Source organism: Pithys albifrons, chromosome 7 (genome assembly GCF_047495875.1).
Source record: "Pithys albifrons albifrons isolate INPA30051 chromosome 7, PitAlb_v1, whole genome shotgun sequence".
NCBI lineage: Eukaryota > Metazoa > Chordata > Aves > Passeriformes > Thamnophilidae > Pithys > Pithys albifrons.
Genome location: NC_092464.1, coordinates 57,713,011 through 57,735,446, shown reverse-complemented (window position 1 = coordinate 57,735,446; position 22,436 = coordinate 57,713,011). Strand labels below are relative to the sequence as shown.

The following is a 22,436-nucleotide window of genomic DNA, read 5'->3' as shown; positions in this document are numbered from 1 at the left end:
GGCGGTGCCGCTGCCGGAGCCGGAGCGGCTGCGACGCGACTTCCCCGCGCTCCAGGGCCCAACTGAGGGGGTCTCGCCTCAGTTCTCTTTGGTTTGTTCTTCCAAAGCTGGGGAAAAACGATTTATGGTCCTTTCTGACGCAAATCTGTTCCCTCCTCCGCTCGGCCAAAGGGATCTGGGGCTGTTTTCCCTTTTGGGGGCAAATAAAACCAATGCCCTGAGTCCTGGCAGGAGCAGCAGCCCTGCAGCCTGTGGAGCCTGTGCTGGCCTGTGCCTGTCAGACGAATAGAGAGTAATGAATCAGTGGTTAATTAACCTAATAAAGTGCTCCTAATTAGAGGGCAGGCAAAAGGATTCCCCAGGGCTTGAACTGAATACGTGCTAGTTCCACAACAGTGTGTTTGTATATTTTTTTAAATACATCTAATATTTATTGTTTGATTTCAACGTTTTATAAATCAATTATATTTTATTGATTCTCCTCTCTTAGAGGTCAGGATCAACACCTTGATCTTTTATTTTCACCATTCTGGGAAGTGAGAAATACTTTTTTCCTCTCAGTACCTTGTGCTGCAATTCCTTGTCCTTTCCCCTGGTTTTCCTTCCTCTGGATACAAACCCCCCACGCCCCATCCCAGGGGTGCAGGGACTGGGGGGTCGTGTCTGCTGGGCCCCCAGATTGGTGGGGGAGAGGAACTCGAGGGGGTGCTGATGGGGGTGGGGTGATGCCACCCCTCGGGTCCCCAAGGGCTGCTCAGGGTGGGCAAACTGAGGCCCAGACTGAGGGAGGAGGGGCTTGGGGGGCTGTTCTCCAGGCTCTGATTGGCTGCTGTCCCACCCCCCAAGCTGGGACCCCGAAAGAGGGAGGAGAGGTCTTTTCGGGGACACTCAGCTCCCCCTGCCCCTGTTCAGGGAGGCTGCAGGGACTTGGGGGGTCTCCCCAGGGAGCTTTGCCCCAGGACACCCTGCCTCGGGCTCTGGGGGTGGGGGGTGATGGTTGCCTTGAGTCCCCCCCTTTTTCCATGCCCCTTCCTTGAACAGGATCTGGCATTCCACGACATGGGGGGTCCTCACCGCATCCCCTCCACTGTCCCCTTGGGGCCCTGATGGCCACCCTGGTGCTGTCCCTTGTGCTGGGCAGGGAGTTGCCCCCAGGGGCTATTTGGGGGTGTGACGTTCAGATCTGCTTAATTTTTGATGCAGATTGAACTACAAGTTCGAATCATTCTCTTGAGCAAAATTAAAATTCAAGTTATCTGTAAATACCAAAAACTGATTTTTATTAATGGATTGTGAGAGAGATGCGAAAGGAAAAGAGGAAAAATAAGAAAAGTTAGGAAAAATGCTTAAGATTATTTATAGAAGCAGAGAAAAGAAACCACCATGAAAAACTACTTGAGTGCCTTATCCATGTAATGAGAGGAAGGGGGGGATGCAGATGCTCTCTCTGTTTCTGCCACGATGTTATCTCATGGCTGCAAGAGGATGGTGAGTCTTTGAAATGAAAATGCCCTTTTTTCCCCTCACAACCCGACCGGCTTCTGGAGTAGCTGCAAAAGAGGGTGCTTTATTTTAGCCTGTAAGAGAAAAATTCAGAGAAAGGATATACCTCCACAGACAGTCACAGACCATTCAGGCTGCCAGGCAGTCTCGCTCTAGGCCGATGCTCTCTCTCCAGGCTGACAAGCAGTCTCTCTCTCTCTCTCTCTCTCGGCAGATGACGGCTGGTGGTGTTGGAAGGAAAGTAAGACGAGCTGAGAAGAGAGATCAGAAGAAGACTAGGCAAGGCGTCCTGGTTTCTCCTTGTCTCTTGTTCCTCCAACTTCTGAATTCACCTTCAGGTTTTTATAATGCTTTCCTAATCTCTACACATGTTCTTTGGCACGTAGTCACATCCAGATGTGGGAAACTGATCACATAGGCAGGATCTTCTGGCAGGAAGTATTTCCTTGAGAAAGCTTTTCCACTAAAGCTGCCATAGCAATGTTAGCAGAATGTACTGAGAGGCAGAAAACAATGGAGAAACATATTTTTGACTTGTTTACACGCTACAGGGTGCCAGGGTGGGTGAGAGATGCAGGATGAGCTCTGCCAGCAGCTTCTGGCCTTCCTCAGAAAGAGGGAAGGGGATGGATCCAGCTCCATGGATTGCTCAGGTGGTGATTCCTGCTGGGATGAGAGTGGGGGACAGAGTCACCATGTCCCTGTCCCCATCCCATGGGATTGATCCAGCTGTGGAGCCCACAGAGAGCAGGAGCTCCTCTGAAATCCATCATCATCCTGCTCCATCCATCCCACCCAATCCAACTGTGGAATCCCACCTCTATCCCCCTTCATCCAGCCAGCCTGATCCTGATCCATAATCCAGTCCTGATCCCACTCCAGAATTCCTTCTGATCTCACTCTGGAATCCTGCCCTGATTTGGAATCCCATCCCAATCCTGCTCCATCCACTATGCTCTGATTCCCCTCTGGAATCCCACCTGGATCCCACTCTGTACCTGCAGGGGAGCCGCCGGTTCACACATATGCTACTGTGGAAAACAGAAGATCCATGAGATTCTGGCCTGGATCACACACCTGGATCCATCCTGAGATCCATCACTGGATCCACATGGAGAGGATCTGGATTTGTATCCAGACACACTGCTGGTACTCACTCATAGGCGTCGTGTTGTATCCATTCCTCTCCTTCTTCCCTATGGAAATAAAGCAGGATCAGCACCTGTGGCACAGGATCCCTGGAATGCTGTCAGGTGGATCTGTGCCCCTTCCCAACCCCCATCCCGTGAGTTACCAGATTGGAGCTTCCAGACACCAAATCCGATGAGGCTGCTGCTGATGATGGCAGCGATGACGGACAGGGCGACCACCACTGGGGTGGAATTCCAGTTGGATTCTGGCTCTGGGAAGGGTGGAAGTGTGAGGAGAGAGAGACAAACCCCCATCTCACTACTACACATTCCCAAATTCCCAGTTCCCAAATTCCCATTTCCCACATTCCACATTCCCAGCCTCACCCCAGGCAAAGATCCCGGGCTCCGGCATCCCGGCGTGCTCCACCCGGCACCGGTACTGCTCCCACTCCCCCGGCAGCGCCTCGATCCTGGCCCGGCTGTGGAAGGTGCCGTCGCTGTTGGGAACGACCCCGCCCCACTCCATCTCCTGATCCCAGATTTCATCCCCCTTCATCCAGCTGATCCCGATGATCCCGGGGTAGAATCCGTACGCGTGGCAGGACAAAGTTAGGATCCCGTGTTCCTCTTTGCCGGAGACATGGACATCGGGGGGCTCTGGAATGGGATAATGGTGACATCCAACCATGGAATTCCCATGCAAATTACCACATTCCTAAGTCCTCCATTCTCAAATTCCACATTTCGATGGGAATTCCATCCCCACCTTTGCGCTCCAGCGCCTCCTGCCCGTATCTGATGAATATCTGGAGCCATTCTGGACAGGTGAGCCCCAGGTATTTTGTCCACTCCTCCACCTCGATCCATTCGTATTCCCCTTTCCTCTTGGTGACCTGGGCAGCGACGTCGGCCGCCACAAAGTTCTTGGATCCCAGCTCGGAGGCGAGGAAATCCCGCCCGTCGTAGCTGTACCGGTCCGATCCCTGGACAGTCCCATCGGACAGGAGGTCACAGCCAGAAACCCACTGCAGTGTGTGGAGACCTGGGGGGCAAACAGATCCACAGAGACCCATGGACTTGTGTCCCAGCCCCAGAGAGCCCCATCCAGAGTGTGATGGAGACCCACAGAGCCTCATCCCAGACCCTTGGATACCCATGGATTTCCACCTAGCCCCACAGATCACCCCCAGCCCCACAAATGCCCCACAAGTCCCAACCCAGCCCCACAGATCCCATTCCAGACTCACAGATGCCCTCTAGACCCACAAATCCCAGCCCAGCCCCACAGATTCCCCCCATCCCCTCAGGTTCCCCCAGGCCCACAGATTCATCCCAGCTTCACAGGTTCCATTCCCAGGTTCCATCCCAGCCCCACAGATACACATCCCAGCCCCAGAGATGCACCTCAGCCCTACAGATCTCCTCTAGCCCCAAAGATTCCCTCTCCAGCCCAGAGATCTCCCATAGCACCATGGATTGCAACCCAACCCCACAGATATATCCCAGCCCCTCAGATGCACCTCAGCCCCATAGATCCCATCTCAGACCCACAGATCCTCCCCAGCCCCAAAGATCCCCCTCCAGCCCACACATCTCTCATAGCACAACAGATCCCATTCCAGCCCCAAAAATGTCCGTCAGCCCCACAAATCTCATCCCAGTCCCACAGATCCTCATGAGACTCACAGATCCCCCCCAGGCCCACAGATCCCATCCCAGACCCAAAGATCCTCCTCCAGCCCAGAGATCTCTTCTAGCACTATGGATCACATCTCAGCCCCACAGATCCCAGCCCAGCCCCATGGAACTCTCCAATTCCCAGCTGTCCCCACTTACCCCTGCTATGGTTGTACCGGACCCGCAGTGTCTCCAGGCTGTCGGCAGCCCAGTGCTGGTGCACCTCAGCGATCTTGGTCTGTCCATCCCAAAATCCCGGCTCGGGTCCCTTCTCCATCCACGGCGTCTGCGGCTCCACCCGGCCCCGCTCGCTGTCATAGCGCATAAAGGGGATCCCATCCAGGAATCCCACGGCCAGGAATTGGGGGACCCCCGGGCTGGGCTCTGACACCGTCATGTGCTGGTACCGCAGGGAGTGGAGAACTGGGGGGACACGGAGATTTGGGGGAACTGGGGGGTCAAGGGTAAAGGAAAGGGAGAGCTGACAGAGCCAGGAAGGGCTTTGGGGATCCCAGGGAAGTTGGTGCAGGGAGTGTTGGTGCCGGGGTAGGGGGTGCAAGGGGGTCCCACTGCACAGGACTGGGGCCTCAGGGGAGTCCCAGACTCAAGGAAAAGGAGGGTACAGGGATTGGGAGAGGTGGAACAGGGAGTCCAAGAGGTTCCTGTGTCCAGGAAATGGGGATCCAGGGGCCCTCAGGGTCAGGGAAAGGGGGTCACAGGGTGGGGAGACCCGGAATGGCTGAGAAAGGGAGTGCAGAGGGTATTGGTGCAGGATAAGGGGCTGTAGGGGGGTCCCAGTGTATGGGAATGGAAGTTCAGGGGAGTCTTGCTGGTACACAGGGGGGTGTAGGAGGGTGCCTGTGCCCAGGAAAGGGGATACAGGGGGGTCAAAGTGCTCAGTAAGGATGTGCAGGGGGTCCCAGTCCCCCAAAAAAAGGGTTATGGGGGTCTGGGTGCTGAATGAGACATGCAGGGGAGTCCCCATGCCCAGGAATGGGGGTTCAGGGGGTCCCAGGGTCAAGGAAAAGGGGGGATAGGAGAGGTGGGATGGCTGGAAAAGGGCCACAGGGTGATACTGGTGCAGGATAAGGGGGGGTCAGAGGGATCCTGGTGCTGAACAAGATGGGATCCAAGGGGATCCAAGGATAAAGGAATGGTGAGTGCAGGGACTGGGAGAGGTGGAATGGGAGGTCCAGGGGTCTCTGTTCCCAGGAAAATGGGGGTCCAGGCGTCCCCAGTGACGAGAAAACAGAGGTCACAAGAAAGGAAGACCTGGGATGGCTGGGAATGGGGGTCCTGGAGGTGTTTGGTGTAGACCAAAGGAGGGACTTCGGGCTGGGAAAGGCTGGAGTGCGGGTCAGGGGGGCTTAGGATCAAGGAAAAGGAGGGTCTGGAAGAGGTGGGATGGCCAGGAAAGGGGGTGCAGGGGGGTACTGCTACAGGATAACCAGGTATAGGGGGGTCCTGGTGCCATATGAGTGGGCTGCAGAGAGTCCTCATGCCCAGGAATGGGGGTGAAGGGGGGTCCCAGTGCCAAGAAATTGTGGCCAAGGGGGTTCCAGTGCCTGGGACCCTCTGCAGGAAGAGCAGAGAGTGAAGAACTGGGAGGACTCTCAGATTGGCAGGTTTGGGAGGTCCAAGGGACAAGAAAGTGGAACTGGGAGAGCCAAGAGAGTCAGGAAGGGTCCAAGGTTCAAGTAAAAGGCGGGGACGGGACTGGGAAAGGAGAGAGAGAGGATCTAGGGGGTCCCTGTGCCCAGGAAAGGGCAGTCCAGGGGTCCCCAGTGTTGAGGAAAGTGGGATCTAAGGGCTGGGAAGGGCAGGAATAGGGTTTCAGGGCATCCCAGGGTCAAGGAAAAGGGAGGATCAGGGGGCTGTGAGAGGCAGGATGGCTGGAAAAGGGATTGCAGGGGAGTATTTGTTCAGAGCAAAGGGGTTCCGGGGAGTCCTGCAGCCGGGGATGGGGTGCAGGGGGGTCCCTGTTTTCGGAAATGGGGGTTCAGGTGGTCCCAGTGAGGGACAAGATGGTCCAAGGTGTCCCAGGAATGAGGATCCGGGGGGGTCCCAGTGCCGGAAATGGGGGTGCAGGCTGTCCCAGTGCCCAGGAATGGGGGCTCAAGGGGTTTCCCGTGGCCGGGAATGGGGGTTGAGGGGGGCTTATTTCTTGGAATAGGGGTTTGGGGGAGGTTCCCTTCCTGGAAACGGAGGTTGCAGGGGGTTCGCATGTCCAGGAATTGCGGTTCAGGAGGTTTCCCGTGCTCAGGAATGGGGGTTCAGGGGTCCCGGTGCCGGCTAAGGAGGGGAGGAGGGGCTGGGGTTCCCGGTGCTGCGGGAGGGGGTGCAGGGGGGTCGCAGTACCTGGGAATGGGGGGAAGGGGAATTCTCCTGCCCAGGAATGGGGTACAGGGGGGTCCCGATGCCCAAGGAATGGGGATTCAGGAAGTTCTCCGTGCCCGGGCATGGCAATTCCAGAGTTCCCCACTCCGAGGGTCCCACTTACCCTCCGTCGGCCCCCCCGGATCCCCCAGGAGCCCCAGGAACCCCAGGAGCGCCCTCAGACCCAGCGCTGGGGCCATCGCGCTGCTCCGCTGCGGCCCCGCCGGCCGCTGACCCGGACCAGGCCCCGCCCACAGAGCCGCCTCCGGCCGCGCGATTGGCTCCGCTCTTTCTTGATCGCCAATGGCAGCCCGATCCGCCTGTGACGTCATCGGTCTCCGGGCAGATCCCGGCGGCGCAGGTTGTGAGACGGGAAACGCGTGTCCGAGGGAGCGCGGGGGGGCCGGGGACGGGGGAATTCCCGGGAATTCACCTGGATCCCCTTTGGGACCCCTCCTGGGACCCCTCTGGATCCCTCCGGGACACCCTGGGACCCTCCACGGCCACGAACTGCGGGACCCCCGGGCCGGGCTGGGCTGAACTCCCGCGCCCTGCGGTGAAACTCGGCCGTAAACCCGCTGGTTCGGGGGCGGGATCGGGAAAGGGCGGCGGTGCCGGGAAGGGACCGGGACGGAGCGGGACAGGCTGGGATGGACTGGGGTGGACTGGGGTACACTGGGACCAGAACTGGGGTGACAGAGATCGTACTTGGAAAAACTGGGACCACATTGAGGGTGACTGGGGTCATACTGGCATCATACTGGGAGTGACTGGGAGCATTCTGAGGGCAGGTGAGACCATGCTGAGGGCACCTGAGATCATGGTGGAGGTGACTGGGATCATATGGGAGTGAGTGGAGCCACATTGGAGGTGACCGGGAGCCACTGGGCCCATGCTGGGAGTGCCCTGGGCCCCACTGGGTGGAACTGGGTGGCTCTGGCCCAGCTGGGGCTCAGGGTTTATCTCCCCCAGGGCCCCTCGGGCCCGGCCGGGGCCGCAGTTCTGAGCCAGGGTTGAGCAGGGACCCCCCCGAGACCCACTGACACCCCTGGCCCTGCAGAGCCGAGGGAGAGGGAATGGTCAGGGACAGGGAATGCCCAGAGACAGGGAATGCCCAGAGACAAGGAATGGCCAGAGACAGGGAATGGCCAGGGAGAGGGAATGGCCAGGGAGAGGGAATGGCCAGAGACAGGGAATGGCCAGGGAGAGGGAATGGACAGGGATAGGGAATGTTCAAGAACAGGGAATGGTAAGGGAATAGGGAATGGCCCAGGGATAGGGAATGGTTCAGGGACAGGGAATAGCCAGGGATAGGGAATGACCAGGGACTTTGTTGTGGGTTCCCCTAGGTGGGCCTAGATTTGGGCTCTGAAGTCTGGACTAGGCCGAAGCTGTCAGCTGACTTGAGCTGGGCTGAGCTAACAGCTGACCTCTTCTAGCCAGTAATTTTGTATTCCATACCACATTATGACATCATCTCCAGGGAAGGAGGAACCAGTGTGGGAGTGGATAAGGCAGTCGCTTCTCAGCCCTGCTCTTGGGAGGACGCACGATGCTGCCCCAGGGGGGATGGAGAGGACCAGGCCCACCACTGGCTCACAGGGTATCTCAGGAAAGTAAATTGTGTTGTTCTGGGTCTCTCCTTTCTGCTTGAGTTTGTCTCCCTGGGGAATAAGGTTTTTCTTAAGTAATGTGTAGTTAGGACAGTAGAATTTGTGTGTTCGTTATGAAGTTGAGGTGGGGAAGTTGTTGTTGCAGACTTGTGTGAGTGAATATTTGTACTCTCTTCTAATTGTCTCTTTCTTTCTGTAAAAATATATGTAGTTTTAGTATAAATGCCATCTGAAGTGTTTTTTTCCTTTCCCCTCTCTTTTCCTCCCTTTCCCAGGTGTTAGGAGGGAGGCTTTTCTCTCCATGCTTGGGGGGGTTGGCAGTTGCTTATCTCAAACCAAGACAACTGTCTGCTCTTTTCTATGGGTCTGAATCCTGGGTCATCTACCGCCACCACCTGCGGCTTCTCGAACGCTTCCATCAGCGCTGCCTCCGTTCAATCCTAAACATCCACTGGTCTGATGACGTGACCAATGTGTCTGTTCTGAACAGGCAGGGGTCACCAGTATGGAGGCCATGCTGCTGAGAACACAGCTGTGCTGGGCAGGGCACGTCTCCAGGATGGAGGATCACCCACGGCCTCCCGAAGATTGTGCTCTATGGAGAACTCGCCACCGGCTGCCACAAGAGAGGAGCCCCGAAGAGGAGATACAAGGACTGTCTGAAACAACACCTCAGCCTTGGCCATATTGCCTGCCCCAATGGTCCACTGTGGCCTCCAATCAGGATTCATGGAGACACACCATTCACGACGCTGCTGCTTCCTTTGGGAACGCAGCACAGTCAGTCTGGAGGAGAAAAGACAACGCAGACAGAACCGTTCCTTGCCAATATGGCCAAAGGAGACGTTCCCCTGTGCCTTTTGTGACCGGACCTGCCTATCCCGTATTGGCCTTTTTAGCCACCAGCAGCTTGCAGCAAGCGTGGGTAGTGCCCTTCCCAAATCTTTGTTCACAAAGCCTGGCCATGAGAATGCTTTTTGCTTCAGGACTGACCCCCAAGACACTCCTCCAATCAATCTCTTCAACAGCGCAAACGCTCTCTGCTATCAGTCCAAGCTGTCAGTTCTGCTGCCCCTTCCTTCCTTCACTCAGAATGGAAAATTCCATTAATTCATGTTCTTTGTGCCCAAAATGGCCCTGCCCACCATGTCACCCACCAGTCACAGAATAATAGAATGGTTTGGGTTGGAAAGGACCTTAAAGATCATCTAATTCCCATCCACTGCCATGGGCAGGGACACCTTCCACTAGACGAGGTTGATCATCCAACCTGGCCATGAACAACTTCCAGGGATGGGGCAGCCAGAACTTCTCTGAGCAACCTGTGCCAGGGCCCCAGCAGTTTCCCAGTAAAGATTTTCTTCCTAATATCTCATCTAACCATTCCCTCTATCAGTGTGAAGCCATTGTCCCTTGTCCTGTCACTCCAGGCCCTTGTAAACAGTCTCCATCTTTCTTGTTGGTTCCCTTCAGGCACTAGAAGGCCAAAATTAGGTCACTCCAACGCACAATTCTCTCAGCCTTCCCTCATGGCAGAGCTGCTCCATCCCTCTGATCATCTTGGTGGTCTCCTCTGGACTCACTCCAACAGCTCCATGTCCTTGCTGTGATGGGACCCCAGAGCTGGAAGCAGCTCTGCAGGTGGGACAACATCCAACCAGGTGTGTTCCAGCAAGGACAGTGTGGAACCTCCTGGAACCAAAGGGACACTGTGACACCACAGAACCTCCTGGAACCAAAGGGACACTGTGACACCACAGAACATCATGGAACCAAAGGGGACATTGTGACACCACAGAACCTCCTGGAACGAAAGGGACACTGTGAAATGGCACAACCTTTCAAAGCAAGAAGGGACCATGGACACTGCAGAATGTCCTGGATTCAAGAAGCCCATTAAGGCACTTTAGAGGCTCATGGGACTGAAAGAATCCTGGGAGACTCATCACAGACCAGCCCCTCCCAATGACCATTCCCAGCACTGGTTTGTCACCCACCTCTGAGAGGTGGTTTGTTCCTTCCCAGAGGGACACCAAGTGACTGGGCCAGAAGTGCAAGAGATCCAAGTCTTTGTCCCCTCGGGCACAGCATCGTCTGTGCCACCAAGGGCTGTGAGCAGACCTGCTGTGCTGAGGCTCTGGGGCCTCGTGGCCTCCTGGCACAGCCCCAGGAAGGCTGGGCACTGTCACCCCTTGTCCTGCCCTCAGCATCACCCCCCATGCCAGTGCCCCCAGCAGAGCCCTGGGCAAAGTGTGAGGGACAGGATGTGCCTTCCCCAGGCTGGGGGTCAGGGCTGGGCCTTTCTGCTGCCTCCAGCCAAGCCAGGCTTGGCTCAGCACCTGAGCTGCTGCCCAGAGCCTTTGCCTCCCTGCAGTCATGGGCTCCAAGGATCTGCTGGGATGAGTCCCTGGAGAGGCTTTGTCAGGATTGGCCCTTGAGGGGCTCCTTAAAGCTTCAGGGGCTGCAGGTTTTCCAAGGTGCTTTGGGTTTGGGTTTTGACTTGGAATTTGTGAGACGTTTGTAGAATCATGACCTCCAATTTTCTCCTGAGGGTCACAGGACTGGGAGGGAGCAAGTCCAGGACAGCTGAGCCCAACTGGCCCAAGGGATGTTCCCTTTGATGCAGGGCCCTGCTCAGGGTGTTAATGGGGGGTTGGTCAGGAAGGGCTGATCTGTGTCTGGGCTGGGCTGGGCATTGGGCACAGAGTGGTGAGCAGAGGGGCAATGGTGTTGTGCACCTCATGTGCTTCTTGTGGGGTTTATTGTTATAGTTCCAGCTTTTATTACTGCTATTGTTTTCATGGGTAGCAGTAGTGTGTTCACTGAGGGTAACACAGAACACTCACCAGATCATTTTCCCTGTTTTCTGCTGTAGCCCCTGCAGTTACAGGGCTCTGTTTGATGGTTCACACTCAGATTTAGAGCTCCTGGAGAACAAGCAAACAAGGAGCCTCTACAGAGTCTCTTCCTTGGCATGTTCTTGAGAGTGACTTTGCAAAAAGCCCTAAGACTGCATGTCCTGAGCTAAGGAGAAGCCCTTTTCTGATGGAGCTGCTGTTGTGCAGCCCAGCTGTGTCCCAGCAGTGCCCATGGCCTGTCCCTGCCTGTGAGCCCAGGATGGACATGCAGCAGGTCTGTGTCCCAGCTGGCAGAGGACCAAGGCCTTAGTCCAGCCCAGGGGCTCTGCAAGAGAGTGCACAAGTGGAAAGAGAGCAGGTCAGCAAAGGCCCAGTGCTGGTGCTCCCTGGCAGTGCTGCTGTGCTGGGACTCTTTGCCCTTCTCTGCACACATGGAACTGCCCAGTGGGTCCCTGAAAGTCTCAAATCAAAACTAGTAAGCAGCCAGGCAGGACTATTGCAAGAGAGTTTGTTTAAAAATAGAGATAGGACAATTACTCAAGTACAGATTTAAAAGAGTAAAATTAAGGAAAATAAAAAATTAATTAGATGAGATGATGAATAAAATAATTTCATTGTGCACAACATTATGACAAAAAGAACCCACTGAGCACCAAGGAAAACCTGGGAAGGCAAACTGAGCCTGTCATGAGTTTTATTGTGAACACTGTACAGAAGAAAACTGGCAGGTTCTTGCTGCTGAAAAGCATCCAGTCATCATTTTCCTCAGGGCATCCTTGAGCTCCTGGTTCCTCAGGCTGTAGATGAGGGGGTTCAGTACTGGAGTCACCACTGAGTACAGAACTGACAGTGCCAGATCGAGGGATGGGGATGAGATGGAGGGAGGTTTCAGGTAGGAAAATATGCCAGTGCTAACAAACAGGGAGACCACGGCCAGGTGAGGGAGGCACGTGGAAAAGGCTTTGTGCCGTCCCTGCTCAGAGGGGATCCTCAGCACAGCCCTGAAGATCTGCACATAGGAGAAAACTATGAAAATTAAACAACCAAAAGTTAAACAGGCACTAACCACAAGGAGCCCAACTTCCCTGAGGTAGGAATGTGAGCAGGAGAGCTTGAGGATCTGTGGGATTTCACAGAAGAACTGGCTCAGGGCATTGCCCTGGCACAGGGGCAGGGAAAATGTATTGGCTGTGTGCAGCAGGGAGTAGAGAAAGCAACTGGCCCAGGCAGCTGCTGCCATGTGGGCACAAGCTCTGCTGCCCAGGAGGGTCCCGTAGTGCAGGGGTTTGCAGATGGCAACGTAGCGGTCGTAGCACATGATGGTGAGGAGGCAAAAGTCTGCCGAAATGAAGAAGAAATAAAAAAACACCTGTGCAGCACATCCCATGTAGGAGATGGTTGTGGTGTCCCAGAGGGAGTTGTGCATGGCTTTGGGGACAGTGGTGCAGATGGAGCCCAGGTCTGTGAGGGACAGGTTGAGCAGGAAGAAGTGCCTGGGGGTGTGCAGGTGGTGGTCGCAGGCTACGGCGCTGATGATGAGGCCGTTGCCCAGGAGGGCAGCCAGGGAGATGCCCAGGAAGAGCCACAAGTGCAGGAGCTGCAGCTGCCGCGTGTCTGCCAATGGCAGGAGGAGGAACTGGCTGATGGAGCTGCTGTTGGACATGAGCTTCTCGTGGGTATAGCACCTGTCCAAGGAGAAAAATATAGTAACAAGTGACAGTACATGTTTCTGAAAAAATCTCTTCTAGTCCTTATGTAACACCCTCAGATCACCTCTTCTTTTTCACAAAAACCCTTTAGCTGGTCCATTTGAGGACTTCTGTTGAGGCTTGGCTCAAAAAGCTCCAGGGAAAAAGGAGCTCTGATTATGTTCTGGAAGACTCAGTTCTGTCCTACAACAAAAGATAAATAGGAACTGAGACTGATGTTAGTTTTAAGCCATCCATGGTGCTAAAAAGCTTCTCAACATTGTCACTCCCATTTCACCCTATTGCAGAGCAGAGCTGTGGGGGCAAAGTTTTGTTTGTTTGCTTCTATTTGCTCCAACACAAGTACTGAAATTTTTGAGGCAGGCATCCTTGGTATTTATACTTCTATCTAAGAGACAACCTGTGTGTCCTGTGAGGCAAAGAGATCATCCATTCCTGCAATGTTTGGCAAGATCCATCAGCCCTGCTCTCATCTGCTCAAGGCTGTCACCTCTCTGTTCTGCAGGGCAAAGGCACCCAGGGGTTCCCCTGAGGAGAAACTGGACACTGCTGAGAACTGGTGACTTCATTTTCCAAGTGCACATCTTCAAACTCCTCATCCTGTCTCATCCTAGAGAAGAGAGATATCTCAGCTCTCCCCTCCCACCAGGGGCACAGAGGGCTCATTGCAGCTGCCTGAACACACCTTGCAGCCCCACTGCCATGGCCTCGGTGCTCAGGGGCTGTGGGGAACACAGGGCTGCAATGGCACAGCTCTGCCCCTCAGGAAGGCATCCTGCAGGACAGCAGGATCATCCAGGGAAAGAACTGAATGTCCTAAAGATGTTACATCCTGACTGGAGAGTCCAGGAGACCCATTGCCCAGAGCTCCCACCTGAGCTGGGAGAAAAGGCAGCATGAAGAGGAAGGGAAAATAGAGAAATTCCTCCACACTCCTATGGAGACCCTACAGAGACAATCAGATGGCCAAAGGGAAGGACTCTGCTGGGTGGTGGATGAGATCAGGGGCTTGTTCTGGGCAGAAATCTGCAGAGCAGGGATGGCCCAGAGTTGCCTTAACTCCTCTGCCACGGCATCTCAGCAGCAATTCCCTCTCACTCCCTGTCCAGGGCTCTGCTGTCTGGAGCTGTCCCTGCCAGCAGCTGCTTCCCTGGCAGTGCTCCCAGAGCCCATCCCAGCCCTGGGTGCTCAGCTCTGCCCTGCAGAGCCCTCCCAGCACAGGGCACTGCCCAGGGACAGCTCTGCCTGTGCAGGATCTGCTGGCAATGTCAAAGCAACCCTGAGGAGAATGGAAAAGCAGCACTGATGATGTGTGTACCTGGCAGATTTCTGATTCTCCCAGGTTTATTCATCAGTAGGTGTAAACGATTTGAAATGGAGGTGCCACCTCCTGAAATAAGAAATTAATTTCTACTTTTTATGGGCCAGATTGTCCACAGAAGAAAAAAAAGTAAGAACAGGATAATTCCCTTTGAAACAACCCCTGCCTTTTTGTGCTTCTTGAAAAATATCCTGTGAAATCTCCTGCACTGCTGTCCAGCTCTGAGCACCTTCAAACCACAGAGAACCTTATTCACATAAGGACCCAGCTCTCAGCCATTGCTCCTTCCCCACAGCCCTTCTCCCCAGCCCTGTGAGCAGCTCCCCAGGCCGGATGAGGGCTGACCCTGGCAGGCAGCAGAGTCCCTGCCCCAGCACAGCACCCTGGGCTGCAGGACCCTGCTCTGCACCACAGCCCTGGGCACCCCTGGCTGCACCCCGTGGCTCCAGAGCTATTCCAAAGTGTCCCCCAACAGCCCCCTCCTCACACATCCCGTCAGCTGGGCCTGTGCCAGCTTTAGGAGATGCCTCCAGGAGCTGCCCCTGCATTGCCCTGCACCCACAGACTCACCGTGTCCAGCACTGCAAAGATTCCTCCTCCATGAGGTCTGAGTCGTCCTCCCAATGCTAGCTCATTTAAGCTCTGTCTGTGCCCTGCTGGTGTCCCTGAGCTGCCCTGGCAGTGCCCTGAGCCCTGCTGGGCTGTGCACAGGAGCTGCTCCTGGGCAGAGCTGTCTCTCTGCAGCGCTGCCCGCTTGCCAGGAGCTCCCTGTGTGCCAGGAGCCCGGCCCAGCTCAGCAGCACAGCAACAGCCCAGGGCATTTAATGGCCCTCTGGGGGGTTTGATGCTGAGTCCCTGAACATCAGACCCTGAGGAAAGTTAAAGTGAGATTCAAACTGTGAACTTTCTTGTAGTGCTAATGGGTCCCACTGAGGGACACAACTGAGAAAACATCCCCAGGGTTTTTTTGGAGCAGAAACATTTAGGCAGTGATGACAGGTCAGAGAATCACAGGATCATCAAGGTTGGGAGAAACCTTCAAGATCTTCTAGTCCAACTGTCATTCAGGACCCCCTTAAACAAACCTAAATTGTATTCCCAGGTGCCACATCCAAACACCACCTGAGCACTTGGAGATACCACCACCACCCTGGGCTACTTATTTCATTGCCTAAGCTCCCTTTCAGTGAATAAAAGTATTATTTAATATCTAATCTGAATCTTGACCTATGCAATTCAAGTCTCTTTCCTCACTTTCTGTCCCAATAGGTTTGGCAGAAGCGAGGGAGAATCCCCTCACTAAGACCTCCTTTTGGGTGTTTGTAGAGGAGCAACAAGGTCCTCCCTGAGCCTCCTCTTCTCCAGACTGAAAAACGCCAGTTCCTCATCCAACATGTTTTCCAGACCCTTCCCCAGCTCGGATCCCTTCTCTGGACATGCTCCAGCCCCTCAATGTCCTTTTTGCAGTGAGGGGCCCAGAAGTGGACATAGCACTGAAGGTGGGGCCTCTCCAGTGCCCAGTGCAGAGGGACAATCCCTGTCCTGGTCCTGCTGGCCACATTATTCCTGACACTGGCCAGGATGACTTTGGCCTTCTTGTCCACATGGGCACACTTAGGGTCACATCCAGCCACTCTCAAGCAGCAGTCCCTGAGCAGGTCTCAGGGCACTTTGCCCCAGCCTGGAGCATCCCATGGGGTTCTTGGGACTCAAGGGCAGGACCTGACCCTTGACCTTATTGATCCAGCTTGTCCAGATTCCTCTTCAGAGCCTTCCTGCCCTCCAGCAGACCCACAATCACACCCACCTTGGTGTTGTCCACAAATTTACTGAAGGTGCACTCCATCCCTTTGTCCAGGACCAACCCCAACACTGAGCCTTGACGAACCCCACTAGTGACCAGCCCCACCTGGATTTAGTTCCATTCCCCACCACTCTCTGGGCCATCAGACAGTTTCTCACCCAGCAAACAGTTCCCTCATCCCAGCCATGAGCAGCCAGTTTCTGCAGGGGATGCTGTGGCAGGTGGTGCCAAAGGCTTGACTGAATTCCAGAGAGACACATCCACAGCCTTTCCCTCATCTCCTGAGTGTGTCATTTTGTAATGGAAGGGGGTCAGTGTGGTCATGCAGGATCTGCCTTTCCAAAACCCACAGTGACTGACCCTTATTCCTTGGGTTCCTTCACGTGCCATGTGATGGCACTCAGGGTGATCTCATGAATTGACTTCCCTGGCACCAAGGTCAGGCTGACAGGCCTGGAGTTTTTCAGATCCTCCTTGCAACCCTTCTTGTGGATGGGCACCACAATTGCTGATTTCCAGTCAGCTGGGACTTCTCCAGTTCACCAGGACTGCTGGGCAATGAGTGAAAGTGGCTTGGCCAGCTCTATCTCCAGCTGCCTCAGTGCCCTCAGGTGCATCTCATGTGGGCACAGGGACTTCTGGGGTCTCACTGTGACTAAGCATATACTCCTGGATTATGGGGGCTTCACTCAGACCCCCATCACCTGAGGACAACTGAGTTTGGACACATTCCACTGGACTACTTTTCTCATTCAACCCTGCCTTGAACAACTTCCAGGGTTGGGGCAGCCAGAACTTCACTGAGCAACCTGTGCCACCAGCAGCATGAAGAGTTTCTTCCTGGTATCTCATCTAACCCTCTTTCTATTAGTGTAAAACTATTCCCCCTTGTCCTGTCACTCCAGGCCCTTGTAAATACTCTCTCTCCATCTTTCTTTTTGGCTCTTCAGGTCCTGGAAGGCCACAATTAGGTCACCCCAAGGCCTTCTTTTCTCCAGGCTGAATATCCCCAATTCTCTCAGCCTTCCCTCATGGCAGAGCTGCTCCATCCCTCTGATCATCTTGGTGGTCTCCTCTGGACTCGCTCCAACAGCTCCATGTCCTTGCTGTGCTGGGACCCCAGAGCTGGAGGCAGCTCTGCAGGTGGGGCAACATCCAACCAGGTGTGTTCCAGCAAGGACAGTGTGGAACCTCCTGGAACCAAAGGAGACATTGTGACACCACAGAACCTCCTGGAACCAAAGGGACATTGTGACACCACAGAACCTCATGGAACCAAAGGAGTCATTGTGACACTGCAGGGCCTCATGGAAACAAAGGAATTTTGGTCACACTTTGGATCCTCATGGAATGAAGGGCTCATTGTGACACTGTAGGGCCTCAGTGAATCAAAAGAAGCCTGGGACACTGTGAAACCTCATGGAAACAAAGGGCCATTGGTCCTCCTGGAACCAGAGGAATGTTGAGACGTTTTGAAACGTCATAGAAGGAAGGGGCCATTCTGAGACTGCTGAACCTCACAGAACTAGGAGACCATTTTGACACTGAAGGGTCTCATGGAAGTGAAGGAACTGTGGGACACTGAGAAACCTCATGGAATCAAAGGAACCCTGGGGAAGTGCAGAACCTCATGGAACCAAAGCAACTCTGGGACAGTGCAAAACATTACGAGAGAGGGCACTGCCCTCTATCATAGAACGACAGGAACCCATGGCCACCCTGGAACCCATGGAACAAAACGAACCCTGGGGCAGTGTAGAACCTCATGGAATGAAGGGGACAATGTGACACTGCAGGGCCTCATGGAACCAAACAAACCCTGAGATATTTCAGACCCCCATGTGTGTTGGGTCTGGCTGAGCTGGAGGTCATTTCCCCACACCAGCCCTCACAGCCCTGCATCAGTCAACCCACCACAGTGTTTTTGTCACTGGACACAGAGTTTGTCAGCTGGGCTGCTCATCTCTTTATTGTGCTGAGTTTGGGAACACAGCAGCATAAACAAGGGCTCTATGCTTTGCCCATACACTGATGGCCTTGTCCTGCTGGGGGAAGCATCTTCTGGGGATGATGGAGGAATTCACCCTCCCTGCCTGCCTGAGATTGATGTGAATGGCTTTATAATGAAGTCTCCCATGGTCTTTGCTCATCCTTATGTGAGCTGTTTGATACTGGTAATAATATTAACTAATACTGTTGGCACACTGTGGGGTTTGTGGATTCTGGTGTGTCATCCTGGTGTAAGAGAAAAGAAACTTTAGGTGATATTATATTGAAATGTGTCCTGAGTCATCCAGTTCCTGAGTGGCAGGTGGTGTGGGAGGATTTGGGCAGGTTCCTGGGGCAATTATCACCTCCCATCACCTGGGACTTCACACCTCAACAAATAATCAATCCTGGCCAACTGACCTGTCACCTGATGGAAGGTGCCCTGCCTGCCCCAGTGAAAACCAGCAGCTTCTCCCCCTGTCCTGGGGCCTGGCCTGTGCCTGTAGAGCCACAGTTGAGTACCCTCAGAGGACTGTAGGGGAGGCAGGGACCCAAACTGCATTGGAGGACACTGTGGCTGAAACACAGACTCAAATCACAACTACAGTAATTGCCCCAGAAGTGAAAAGAAAAAGATGGGTAAGGTGAGTGACAGGTCTGAATCATCAATTAGTAAGGGAGGAAGAAGAAGAAGAAGAAGGAGAATCACAAGAAGAAGGAGAATCAGGAGAGGAGGGGGGAGATCAAGAAGCCAGTTCTACTGCAAAGAAATGTCAAGGAGTGAGACAAATCTAAGAGGAAACCAAAGTTACCCAATCCCTGAGCTCATTAGAACATCAGGACTTGTGAAAAGATTCCAGCTGCCAGCCAGGTGAGTGGATCCCTTCCTGGCTGCTTTGATGCCATGATAAGAGGGCTGATAGTGAGCAACTGGAAGGTCATGTAGCCCAAAAGCTGGGATCCCTTCCTAGAGAAGGGAAAATTGATAGAGGAGTTGGAAAATAAAGAGAAATTTGCAGTCTCTGGAGTTGGCTCTTCTCCAGAGTGAGGGCAAGAGATCCATTGAAGGGATACCTTGTGAACTCTTCAGGAAAGTGGAGCACTGCAGACAAAGGTATCCAGTACTTGAGAGAATTAGCAGTGCTGGGAATCACCTGTAGTAATCTAAGAGGTGATAAGAGCCCTAAAGATGCAGAGGATGTTCCTTGCACAAAGGGCATGGGGAGGAGGGCGGTTCAAAGCACCCCTGCATCACATTCCAACAGCCTGGCAGCACTGTGTTCCTTCCAGGGGGATACACCAGCTCTAGAGGTGGCATCCTCCTGGCTCTGAAATGTAGAAGAAACTCTGGGCACTTCCTCATCCCCATGGCCCAGCAGCTCAGCTCTCAGGGGCAGCCCAGGAGATCAGTCCTCTCCTGCCCCAGCCAGAGGGAAAGGGGGCCCCAAGCACAGGCCATGTGGTGATCTCTGGTTCTTTCTGCGTGACCAGAGGGAGACATGAGGAAGTGGGATGGTGAACCCACCTTTGTGCTGGGAGCCCATGGAGGTGAACTGAGAGGTAAGAGAGCTGTGGAAAAGGGGTCAGCCAAGAAGGATGTCCATGTAGTTGCTGCAGAGACACAAGAAGGCAATCAGAACTTTTCCAGGCATAAAAGGACTAAAATCAACTCTTTTGATCCTGGTGATGGGACTTCTGGTCTGACATCACAGAGGTCAGACAGTGAATACTCTGGCCAAGAACAGGAATAGAGGGTCCCTGCCTTTGTCCAACAGGAGGAAAGGGCTGACCAGGCACACTGCACTGTGTGTATCCGATGGCCTGGCACAGCCGATCCACAGAGGTGTAAAGCTTTAGTAGACACTGGTGCCCAGTGCACACTGATGGCATCAGGGCACAGGAGTGCAGAACCCTCTGGATCTCTGGAGTGGCAGGGGGATGCCAGGAGTTGTCTGTGTTAGAGACAGAGGTGAGTTTAGAGGGAAGAGCGGGAAAAGCCTCCCATGGAGAGTGGCCCAGACTGGCCTTGATTTCATCTCAAGGTGTCCCAGGACATCCATCACAGACCAGCCCCTCCCAATGACCATTCCCATCACTGGTTTGTCACCCACCTCTGAGAGGTGGTTTCTTCCTTCCCAGAGGGACATCAAGAGACTGGGTCAGAAGTGCAAGAGGTCCCAAGTCTTTGTCCCCTCGGGCACAGCATCGTCTGTACCACCAAGGGCTGTGAGCAGACCTGCTGTGCTGAGGCTCTGGGGCCTCGTGGCCTCCTGGCACAGCCCCAGGAAGGCTGGGCACTGTCACCCCTTGTCCTGCCCTCAGCATCACCCCCCATGCCAGTGCCCCCAGCAGAGCCCTGAGCAAGGTGTGAGGGACAGGATGTGCCTTCCCCGGGCTGGGGGTCAGGGCATGGCCTTTCTGCTGCCTCCAGCCAAGCCAGGCTTTGCTCAGCACCTGAGTTGCTCCCAGACCCTTTGCCTCCCTGCAGTCATGGCCTCCAAGGGTCTGCTGGGACGAGTCCCTGGGGAGGCTTTGTCAGGATTGGCCCCTGGGGGGGGCTCCTTGTAGCTTCAAGGGAATGCAGGTTTTTCCATGTACTTTGAGTTTTGCTTTTGACTTGGAGTCTCTGAGAGGTTTGTTCAATTAAGGCCTCTAATTATCTGCTCTAACAAGTCCCTTGAGAGTCTTAGTCAGTACCAACACTCAGTGGGGCTCATTAATGCTTCAAGGTACTCAAAGCTTAATGAAGTATTTCTTTTTGACTCCCAGTCTGTGAGAGGTTTGTGAAATCATGGCCTGCAATGATCTGCTTTAATTAGTCCCTTGAGAGGCTTTGTCAGTAACAGCCCAAGGTGAGGCTTGTTAATGCTTCAAAGGACTCAACATTTATTAAGATACTTTCCCTTTCCTTTTGAAACTGAGTCTATGAGAGGTTTGTTCAATCAAGGCTTCCAATTATCTCCTCCTACCAGTCTGTGAAGAGCCTGTATTGGGAATGGCCCTCAGTGGGACCCATTAGTGCTTTGAGATACTTTGTGATTTTCTTCTGGCTTTGACTTATGGAAAGGTTTGTGCAATCTCCTCTCAGGTCCTGAGGTTCAAGGGCTCAGCACCAAATGCACCACGGGGCTTGTTAAGATAAAGCAAGTCCTACCAGATCATGGCTCTTTCTGAGTTTGCCCTCTAATCAAGGAGAGTTAATTAAGTAATTTCCCTACTACAGTTTTGAAGAAAGATTTCAAAGAGCTCTAACAAATGTGCATTTCTATTTTAAATGATTTGGATAATTACTTTTCTTTTTAGAGAAGAGGTGATTGCAGCATTCTCTGATTGATGTTGACCAAGGTTCCCTCCTGAAAAGGTTTGGACTAATTGGAGAGCAATCCCTTGAGGTCTGACAGTGGGGACAACCTTGCTCCACACCTCCCCAGCCCCATCATGTCTCTTATCAGTCAGCTGGGACCTGCTTTGCTCTGAGAACTGGCTGAACACAGGCAAGAGGGATTTTTCCTCTATTTTTGCAGCAATCTGAAACTCATAAGTTTCATCATTGAAAACAAACACACTCCTCGGTCTTTCACCTCACATCCCCCCAGTTTTACCCCAAATCCCCAGGATTCCACTCAAAATCCCATAATTACCCTCAAAATTCCTTTAATTCCACCGAAAGATACCCTGATTTTCACCTCATACCACAATGGTTCTACTCCAAGTTGCTTTAATTCCAACTCATATCTCTATAAACCCATCAAAGTCCTGCTGATTTTGCCCCAGATCTCCCGTGTCTTCCACACAAAATTCTATTAATTCCACAGAAAACTCCTCTCATTTACCCCCAAATCCACTTAATTTTCCTGAAGATCTCCATTATTTTTGCCCAGAGTTCCCTTAATTCCATCTATAACCTCCCCAATCCCATATATTTCACCAAAAAATACTTTAATTGACCCATAATATCTCAATTTCTGTATTTCCACCTCAAATCTTCTTAAGTATGTACATAAATTCCTTATTTCTACCCAACATATCCCTAATTCCATCCCAAGTCTCTGACCTTCACTCAAAAATACCTTGATCCCTCTTACAATCCCAAGTATTTCATCCCACATCCTGAAGGTTCCACAGAAATCCCCTTAATTTCACATAAGGATTATCAAGTTCCATCCCGAATTCCCTTAATTCCACCCAAAGTCTCCTAATTTCACCTCAAATCCACTGAATTCCACTCTGAATTCCCTCAATTCCACACAAAATCCCTTCCCCAACTCACCAGCCCCCCAAGTGCCCCCAAATCCCCCCTGACCCCCAAGTGTCCCTTTGGAGCCCCAAATCCTGGGAAGGGCCCATGGGAAGGGGGGCTGGGGGCTTTGGGGAGGTTGGGGAGGATTTGGGGGCCTGGAAGGCACTTGGGGGGCACTTGGGGGTCCCATTGCAGTGTGAGGAAGATTAATGG

The 22,436-nt window shown here is 53.5% G+C and overlaps 4 protein-coding genes across 5 annotated transcripts in view; 1 reads left to right on the top strand and 3 right to left on the bottom strand.

Annotated features, from left to right (window-relative positions):
* LOC139673814 (zinc finger protein 850-like) overlaps nucleotides 1-22,436 on the bottom strand; it is a 701,437-nt gene that overhangs the window by 494,418 nt on the left and 184,583 nt on the right. The window lies entirely within an intron of this gene.
* Nucleotides 1-22,436, top strand: part of LOC139673885 (zinc finger protein ZFP2-like) — an 89,168-nt gene that overhangs the window by 62,392 nt on the left and 4,340 nt on the right. The gene's annotated exons all lie outside the window — the stretch shown is intronic.
* On the bottom strand, nucleotides 1,259-6,922 carry LOC139673835 (class I histocompatibility antigen, F10 alpha chain-like). 2 transcript variants are annotated; one of them, XM_071559667.1, is made up of 8 exons: nucleotides 6,814-6,922; nucleotides 4,473-4,736; nucleotides 3,403-3,678; nucleotides 3,021-3,293; nucleotides 2,798-2,905; nucleotides 2,661-2,694; nucleotides 2,502-2,534; nucleotides 1,259-2,166 (listed from the first exon to the last, which is right to left on the bottom strand). In XM_071559667.1, exons 1-8 carry the CDS (start codon nucleotides 6,887-6,889, stop codon nucleotides 2,112-2,114), a joined length of 1,119 nt encoding a protein of 372 aa, XP_071415768.1. In that variant the 5' UTR covers nucleotides 6,890-6,922; the 3' UTR covers nucleotides 1,259-2,111. The 2 variants fall into 2 exon arrangements, with proteins under 2 accessions (XP_071415768.1, XP_071415769.1); XM_071559668.1 differs by lacking the exon at nucleotides 2,502-2,534 and having other exon boundaries at nucleotides 1,259-2,169; nucleotides 2,661-2,699.
* On the bottom strand, nucleotides 11,855-12,823 carry LOC139674193 (olfactory receptor 14J1-like). Its single transcript, XM_071560377.1, has one exon. It carries the CDS (start codon nucleotides 12,821-12,823, stop codon nucleotides 11,855-11,857), a length of 969 nt encoding a protein of 322 aa, XP_071416478.1.